General features: G+C 37.2%; 1 protein-coding gene across 1 annotated transcript in view; it reads right to left on the minus strand.

The window, feature by feature from the left end:
• The window catches only part of LOC144459678 (uncharacterized), an 89,943-nt gene extending 81,691 nt beyond the window's left edge, over nucleotides 1–8,252 (minus strand). Inside the window, exons 1-3 of the mRNA XM_078164117.1 lie at nucleotides 8,238–8,252; nucleotides 7,349–7,413; nucleotides 7,122–7,258 (exon numbers count right to left, since the gene is read on the minus strand). Of these exons, the coding sequence (XP_078020243.1) occupies nucleotides 7,122–7,258; nucleotides 7,349–7,413; nucleotides 8,238–8,252 (217 nt within the window). The remainder of the gene's footprint in view (nucleotides 1–7,121; nucleotides 7,259–7,348; nucleotides 7,414–8,237) is intronic.
• Nucleotides 8,253–8,832: the final 580 nt, after the last annotated feature.

The raw sequence follows: 8,832 nt of genomic DNA on the forward strand, positions 1-8,832 counted from the left end.
TAGAACACGTGAAGGAACATACGTAGCCACTGTGGGAGCAGGAAGAGAAGGATTTAAAAAAAAAAAAAAAGCTTTGTGGTCTAATACACTAATAACAATACACAAACTAGTCTCACAGAGATCAACAGATCTTATCTGCTAAAAAGGAGTTTTTCTGTCCAACTTGGTGAATTTTCTTCTTCTGTGGCCCCTCTCTCCTGTGGGGTACCCCAGGGGTCCATTTTGGGCCCCTTACTATTTTCCCTATTTATGCTGCGCCTGGGTTCCATTTTCAAGAAATATGATATCTCCTTCCATTGTTTTGCAGATGATGTGCAGATTTATTTGCTGTTTAAAACTAATACTACAGACTCACTGCAACCCCTGATGAACTGTTTGAGAGATCTAAAAACTTGGCTGGAGTTGAACTTTACATGCTTGAATGAAAATAATACTAAAGTTATTAGGGTCCGGGCAGCTAAGCTGCCAGGACACTATTGTAATCCTATGTATTCTTCTTCTTCTTCTTTTTTTTCTTCTTTCTTCTTCCGAGGAAATCATACTTCCCATGGGTGAAAACTCACCAAACTTTGCACAAAGGTCCAGTCTCATGCCAGATGTCCTCAGCTGTAAACTCAAGCCAATAGTCCTGATGGTGGCGCTACAGCAAGCGTCTAAAGTTCAAAATTTTGAAAATTCATAACAAATCAACCATACGTGCTATAACTTCACAACTTTCATCAAACTGTAGCCCCAATACTGAAGAAACTTTTGTACATTTAAACCTATTAAAAATTATGAAGTTCATCACTCTGTTTTTTTCAAAAACTGTAAAACATCTTAAATCTATCTCCTCCCACATTTTTTGCTCAATTGACACCAAACTTGCGACAGAGCATCTTCAGACTGTTCTACACAAACTATTTTTTTCAGATTTTAGATTTATCAAAAATTGAGCCTACAGTGCATCAAAATGTTTGACTGTAAATGGTACTGTAAACATATACATGCAAATTCTTGCTAAATAAATCTTCAATGTTCATGAAAAAAATGACAAAATTCTAGACTCATGGTAGATGATGTGTAGCAAAAAAAAAGAATTTTATCTCAAAAACTGAATTTTTGACAGCATTTTGAATTTTGCTTTAATGTGAACAATTGGAGTCAATGTAAAAATGGCAATTTTAAACATCATTTTTTCACTTATGGAGCAAATCAATCATTGTTACAAGCAAATTACCAACATCTCCATGCTGTCTAGATGCAATATGTGTATTTTCAGATTTTTGTCTTAATAACTGAATTTTTTACAGTGGTTTCAAATCTGCCTTTCCATGCACGGATGGCTGCTTTCCTACACAACAGTGAATGGCTTACTCAATTTGTGAAGCCACTGTTGAGTTGCTACTTGCCAATTAGCTCAGAGCGGTAGATGACTGTCTAGGGTTCCAGAGGTTGCAGATTCAAGCCTCAACTGGCACAGAATCCACATTGTAATGTAATCATCTTCTTGTGCTCCAGCTTATTGCTTAAAATTGCCTGAGCGTGAATGATCACTGTGCAGCATCTTCAAGTCTTTTTTCTGCTAGAAAATCTGCCTTCTCATGCTTGAAATTAAACCAAACTTTGCACAAAGATCCAATGTCAATACTTCAATGTGAAACCATCTGAAGCTTCTCACTTTGCACATAGCTCAACTAGTTAAACATTGGTTTTTCACTTATGAAGCAAATCAATAGAAAAAAAATGTTAAAATAAATGATCAACATCTCCATGCTGTCTAGATGCAATATGTGTATTTTCAGATTTTTGTTTCGATAACTGAATTTTTTACAGTGGTTTGAAATCTGCTTTTCCATGCATGCATGGCTGCTAAACCTGCACGTCTGGCTTAGTCAGTTTGTGAAGTTACACATGAATTGTCACTGACTAATTAGCTCAGTGAGATAGAAATTGATTCTTAGTCTCAGAGGTTGTGAGTTCAAGCCTCAGCTGATGAAAAAGGCAGATTGTGTTGCTAAATTCCTAAATGTCTTCCAGTTCTTCTGCTTGTTGCTCAGAATTGCCTAAAATGCCCGGACCCGACCCATCGCTGCACAGCAGCTATAATTGTGTTTGGTTGTTCTGATCAGCTGGATGAAGTGCTGCCACCGTTGGCCCTGTAGGGTCATACATTTGTTAAAAATTTGGGCGAGGTTTTTGACAGTACGTTTTAATTCGACAAGCAAATTAGCTTTGTTGTCAAAACCAGCTTTTTCCAGCTGAGACTTCTGTGACTGCTCCTAACCTTTGGAATAGTTTACCAATGCAGATAAGAACTGCTCAGACCGCTGAATCTTTCAAGACTTTACGAAAGATGTACCTTTTTTCTTTGGCTTTTAATGTGAGCCGATCTTTGACATCTTGAATCCACATATTGTTTTTGTTTGTTTGCCCTGTGTTTCTGTATTTTGTTAGTTTCTTTTATGCTTGTGAAACACTTTGGTCAACTCTGGTTGTTTTTAAATGTGCTACATAAATAAATTTGACCTTGACCTTGATGCTTGTGGAAATAATTCATAACACCACAGTTAGATAACACCACAATAAATGGAGCGTCTGTTAGTAGTGCCCCAAGTAATTTTTCAGAGGGGAGCTAGATGGGGCCACGGAAAAGTCTTGGGGCCAACCAAAACAAAAAATCCATGTCTGAATTTTAGGATTTCTATGACACTGTTGACGTATGTACGCTAACTGAAAACTAGGTCAGTATGGAGAGGAAAGGAAGTACATAATGATATACTTTGATTTTTTATTGTACAGTAAATGTTACTAATTATCTGATGTGCATAGACTGATACAGGCACATTAACATTTTAGGTTCCACAACCATCCTTTTGTTATGTATCTGCATGTGTTAGGCAATTTATTGTTCTTTGGGTGGTTTATTGTTCTTCAAATAACCTAGCTGCCCTTAAAAAGACAAATATACAGCTTTGATTTTAAAGACATTGATTGTAAGGAACAAAACAGTTAATGGGGACAAGCTCTCAAGTTTAACCCTTAGAGACACACCATAGACCCTTTCCTTTAGCAGGGGGGGGGATCGTTAGGGGAGGATAGCAGGTCCACAGTATGCCATGTATATATCATTTGAAAGCTGGCAACCTGAAGATTAAATTGAGGTACAGCTCAACACAGTGTGTCAAGTTTTACTAGTCATGAATCTGAGAGTAATAGCTGAGAACAATAATGTAAATATATGATGACCATCTCCATGCTCAATGATATCATAAGTTGTTGCAGCAATTTTTGGGTTGATACCATTTGTTTCACAGATTTGGTGCAAACTGTATTCAAGCTATCTAGCAGAGTTTCAGTAGCAGGACCATACATCAACCGCGCCTCTTCTGGCATTTCATGAATAAACACCTAAACCTCTGCTCTTGTTCGCGCTCACATTTCGCGCCACCCCTTCCCACCCTGTTTCTGTCTTCCCATTTCTTCCTCTCCTTCTTCCTCTTCATAGGGTCTTTAAGGAAGTGCTATGGCAGATTTCCCTCTAAAGCTTACCCACAAGGCACTCATCAAGCGGAAGAAATATCAGCGCGTTTCAAGCCTCACTACCCCAACCACTTTTCGTAACTAAAACACATCTTGTTAACAGTGTGGTCCTTGCTAGTGAAACCATTTTTGACCACTTCAGACTTCATAAAAAATGGCCAAGATTTCTGTAAGACCTGCATTTTTTTTTTGGAAATTGGATATCGACTACCTCTGCTCTGGAAACCCCCTTATTGTCAGTACACTTTGAGTGTCCATCCCCCTTGGCCTTTCTCTGGGGTTGCCATTGACATTAGGTGGGACGCTGTCCTCTGTTTGTTGGAGTGAAACTTTCCCTGCTGGCAGTAAACTTTCAATCTAGACCCAGGTGGGGATCAGTGGAATGTCTATCCCATCCTCATCACCAAAAATGCTTGAGAAACTCTTACTATGTATTGACAGTTGCTAGTTCTCTTAAAAATTACAAACTCTGTGTGATGAATTAAATCTCTTTACTTCATGCCTAATGGAGAGAAGACCCAAAACTTTCAGAGTGCCTTACCTTAAATATTGTCAGGTAAATAAAAGTGGCTGACCACATGGCAAGACTGATTTATTCAAGTATTAATCATGTGTCTTAGGCCTTCCTCAGTACAGTCCTCAGTGTTAACTTTTAGTTGGCTGTCAACTGACTCTTCAGTCAGTCAATCTCATAACTTAACCCTATGGGCCCTAGGCCTTTTTGGGGTATTTTTACTGCCTTTACTTTTAAGCTTATATCACAGTCATTATAAAGGCTACATACACATGCTATATCTTGTTTGTTTTTTTCAGGACAATCTGGGCTCACCACAATTACCATCATTACATGTCCTCCTATGTGCCTGTATTTTATATTAATTTTTATATCAATGAAAAAAACAAATCCATATGACTAAATTCTTACATTTTTACATGTATCTCACCATAGCAAGTTGGAAGTTGACAAATTCTGCCATATATGAAGAGGGGTGACTACTGCCCTGTCACGCATGCATAATTAGGCCTGGGGGCTGTTGCTGGTGGAAGAGTAAGGTGATTTATAATAACCGGTGAGAGCATGTCTTGAAAAATGAGTCCTCCTTTTGGAATTTATTCCCAAATTTGTCTTCCCTTCCTACTAGTATGCAATTATATATATATATAAAAAAATTAAAAACAGTTAAAGTTGGTGTTGAATTTACTTTAAAAGCAAAGAATTATAAAAAGTAGTTTTCAAAAGAATTGGTTTGACAAAAATATCTTTTGGCCTACCCAGAAAGCAATAGACATCATTTCAATGTGTTGACTAGATATAGTGTAACTCACTTCTAACCAAGATGGTCTTGAAATAGATTAAATTGAATTTTTGTCCATGCAGCTTGTGAGATGAATGATATATTTCTTTATGTGAACAATGGCAACAGTGATTACAACAGTGTTTTATTTTATTTCTTTGATGTGTCAATACACAGCGATGATTTAGCTACCAATAGACAGTTATCAGATGTCCTCTAAACGCAAAAATGGTGGCTGGGTGGTCTGACTCGCAGAGCACAAAATACGCCACTTGGGCAGTGTCTCTGGCATCACTATAGTGACACCTCAAGGGGAGGTGGATGGGTTGAACAAACACTGGACTTGACCCAGGACACTGGTGTTTAATACCAACAAACAACATCAGTTGCAGTGTTTGTGCCACTCAAAGAGTATTTTTTTTTAGCAACATCTGTGATCGTTTCCTAACCACAACCGAGAACATTTGTTGCCTAAACCTTACCCCTGACTCTTTCTGCCTCAAGATACAATGCAAAATTATGCCCCAATAACATTTCAGTAATGCTGGGGCCTCTGCCAAAGTGCCAAAATATGATGTGTAGGAATAAGATCATGCTTGTCAATTGTTTATCCCCGTGGGTCAGCTTATGAACTTTAATGAATTAGTTACTCATTTCAGCTTTCTGTGACAGTTAAGGAATTGGCTCTGGTAACGGGGCTACTCATAGTGGTTCCGTATTTTTGTGTATTTTTTTCTAATTATTATTATTATTTTAAATCAAGACGATGTTTCTTTGGTTGATCCTGTTGACATTGCTTGTGGGAGATTTTCTCACCATCCTACAAGAATAACAGGCTAACTATTTGTTCTGTGTTTCAGAGTGAGGTTGTCACAAAGCCCTATGTTTGTCAGTTTGGTCAAAGCCTCACAAATACACAAATTACTAATAAGGTTGAAGAGGTTTCCTTTAGAATTATACACAGTTTTGTCCTGTAAAGGGTTTTGTCAAGAAATATAGATATAAATTATTATTTTTGCTCAGCTCATCCAGAAACTGAGCCCCATCTTTTCAGGCATTTTCAGCAATTTGGGAAAATATGGAAAGATGTTTCCAAATGCATTGCTTACATCTTACAAAAATACTTTATTCAGTGAGCATAGTATATTCAGATTCTTAGTCTATGAGCGTAGGAAATTTGAGGAAAAGGCATATATGAAATCTGTTAATTAGTGTAAATTTACGGACCAAAGGCCTCTCTTACTTTGAACAGTATATAAATGCTATCAAAGCATGTACCAATAAAAAGTCCATAAAAACACTAATGGAATGTAATTGAAATGTGATCTTAGCTGTTCTGAAGGGATCAGTCTCTTGTAATAACCTTTGCTCTTGGGACTAGATTAGACAAGAGACACTTGTTTTCTATCTATGAGTTGTGCGCTGGCTGTAAAGCCAATGTGTGGTGATTCTTAGGTAGTCTATACAATTTAAGATGTACCTTTTATTCTTATTTTTTTATTCTTTTCTTTTATTCCTATTATTTATTCAACCTAAATCCCCTAGCGTGTTAGGGTGTTTAAATTCTGCACTGTGGTCATTCTTACTGTCAAAGTGAGTGACGTGCAGTGCAACAAACCACCATGGTCTATTATATAGGTTATTGGTTTCTGCCCATGGGAAGAAAGAACTTGTAAGAGTCTGTCCATTTTTGATTAAAAGCTCTATTTCAAAATACTTCGTGAAAATACTTTTCTCCGACTCTCTCATTTCTCCAACTGTTGTCTTTCCCTTGTGTGTGTATCTCATTCACCCTAATCAAAATGCTTATCAGAATGCACAAATTTGATTGACTTATTATTTTTACATGAGATGATTTAACGCAGGCAATTCAACAATAAGTGAGTTTCATGCTTGCTTAATCACTACTATAATGCTTTACTGTCTAAAATAGAAACAATGTCAAAATTAATTATGTCTTAATAAATAATCAGTTATCGATTTGGGTCCAGATAGCACAGCATCTGGGTCCAGACTAGACTTAAGACAATTATGAATCTTGGACCTTTACCAAAAAAGTCATTTTTTTATACCAGTGATGGCAGTCATGATCTGATGGCAGATGGATATCAGCATTGATGCTATCTCTGGCTGGACAGTAGCCATGACAACAGTACCAGGCAGAATGCGCTAATGAGACTGATCTTGTGACTTACTGCACTTGAAAATTCTGTAAATAAAGAGAAAATGAAACAAGACTTTTGTTTAACAAACAGCTGTGCAACTTTGATATTTTTGATTCAGTGGCACCCCAGTATTGCTTACCTATGCCATTCACGTGGATAAAGCCGGTCTCAATGTTGAAGCCGATGACGATTGGAGCTGCACTTGCAACCTCAGTGTTGTTAGGTGCACACACTTTTACAAAAAGGAGGTCCATTTGGTTGAAGACTGTTCCATTACTGCAGAGGCAGGAACACAATATTGTGCTTAAAATATCAGATTTAGGCCACTATTTTTAAGTTGTAACATAATACGTTTTAACAAATTACTTGAAGGACACCACTTCCAGGAACTTGAAGGAGGAAGGTAATGCCCTTTGGAAAACAGGTTCAAGCTGCAGAAACAGGAAAAAAGTTGTTTATGTATTTATTAATGTTTTAATTTTTTACTTTTATTTTTGCCTTGGAACACTGAACTATGTGTGTGTGTGTGTGTGTCTGTGTCTGTGTGTCTGTGTCTGGGGCAAGTTGTACAGCTGACAGTGTAATTTTATTTGTCTTGATATATTTCCCTAAATGTTTGTGTCAGCAGTTCCTGTTGGCAAAATGATCTGGTGAACACAGATAAATAGTATGTACCAATACCAATTTATTACATATTGGCACTTTAAAACAGGACTATGGCAAATAAGGGAGTAACAAATGTGCATTTTGGAAGAAAACAAAATACTAAGCATTTCTATAAACACTGTTTACTTACAGAGTACAGGACTGGAAAACAAAACTAAGGTTTGGGAAAAATTCTGTCAACAACACTGGTAGTCAGTGGAATCTATCAAGCAATTATGTTGTGTTATTGTGTTGTCTGTTATGTTGTAACAGTTGTAATACACAACCAAAACTGTGGGGTACATAGTAGGGTAACAGTTTTGTTTCCCAGTGCTGTAACCCAAAGGGTCACAGTATATACGAAATGAATATAAAGTAAGTATTAAGTATTATTGATTCCTCTTTTACTCTAAAATGGCCAATTGTTAGTTCCTTGTTCCTCATTTTTTTTCTCCTCAGAACATACATTTAAGTATCACTCGGAACAGAAAAGTATCTTGGTACCTAAAACATTTGCAATTTCGATGTACTGTAAATCACAGGCTCTAGTATGAAGTGTTACCCAAACTAAAATTAATTCAGTAGATTGTATTCCAAGGGTGAGACTTACCCGTCTCTTGATCATTGCAGCCCGCTCTTTAAAAGCTGTAGATGATGGATTCAGCAAATCACTTGGAAATGTGCTTTGAAGAGATCTCAAAGTCACCCTTTTCGTAATGAATGCTACAGTAATGGGCACTGCAGCCATAGTTATGGCAGTTGTAGGTGTAGCAGTTGTAGGTGTGGTAGTTATTGCAGTTGTAGTAGTAGCACTAGTTGTTGTCACAGCTGTAGCTGCAACAGTCAAAGGTGTAGCAGTTTTCTGTGTGGTCGTTTCGGGTGAAGCAGTTGTCGTTGCATCTGTAACTGGACTCTCTGTAAAAACATATATTCAATAAAATTTTAAAAGTAGTGATGCCCAGACAAAGAGGATTTCCTTTTCCATGTTTGATTCCAAACTGACGTTCATATAATCACTCTACAGGTGATAACAATTTCTTTACATAACAAGATGTTTGACTGAAAATAAGGTGGCACAGAGAAAAAGCACTGTTGAATGGATCCAGTGCCTATACCGAAATGTTCCACATTCTACTTTATATTGTGATGAGCGCAAAATATTGTGTTGTGGTCCCTACCAATTATTGTGAGTGAGGCGTGATTCA

This window comes from Epinephelus lanceolatus, chromosome 22 (assembly GCF_041903045.1).
Source record: "Epinephelus lanceolatus isolate andai-2023 chromosome 22, ASM4190304v1, whole genome shotgun sequence".
NCBI lineage: Eukaryota > Metazoa > Chordata > Actinopteri > Perciformes > Serranidae > Epinephelus > Epinephelus lanceolatus.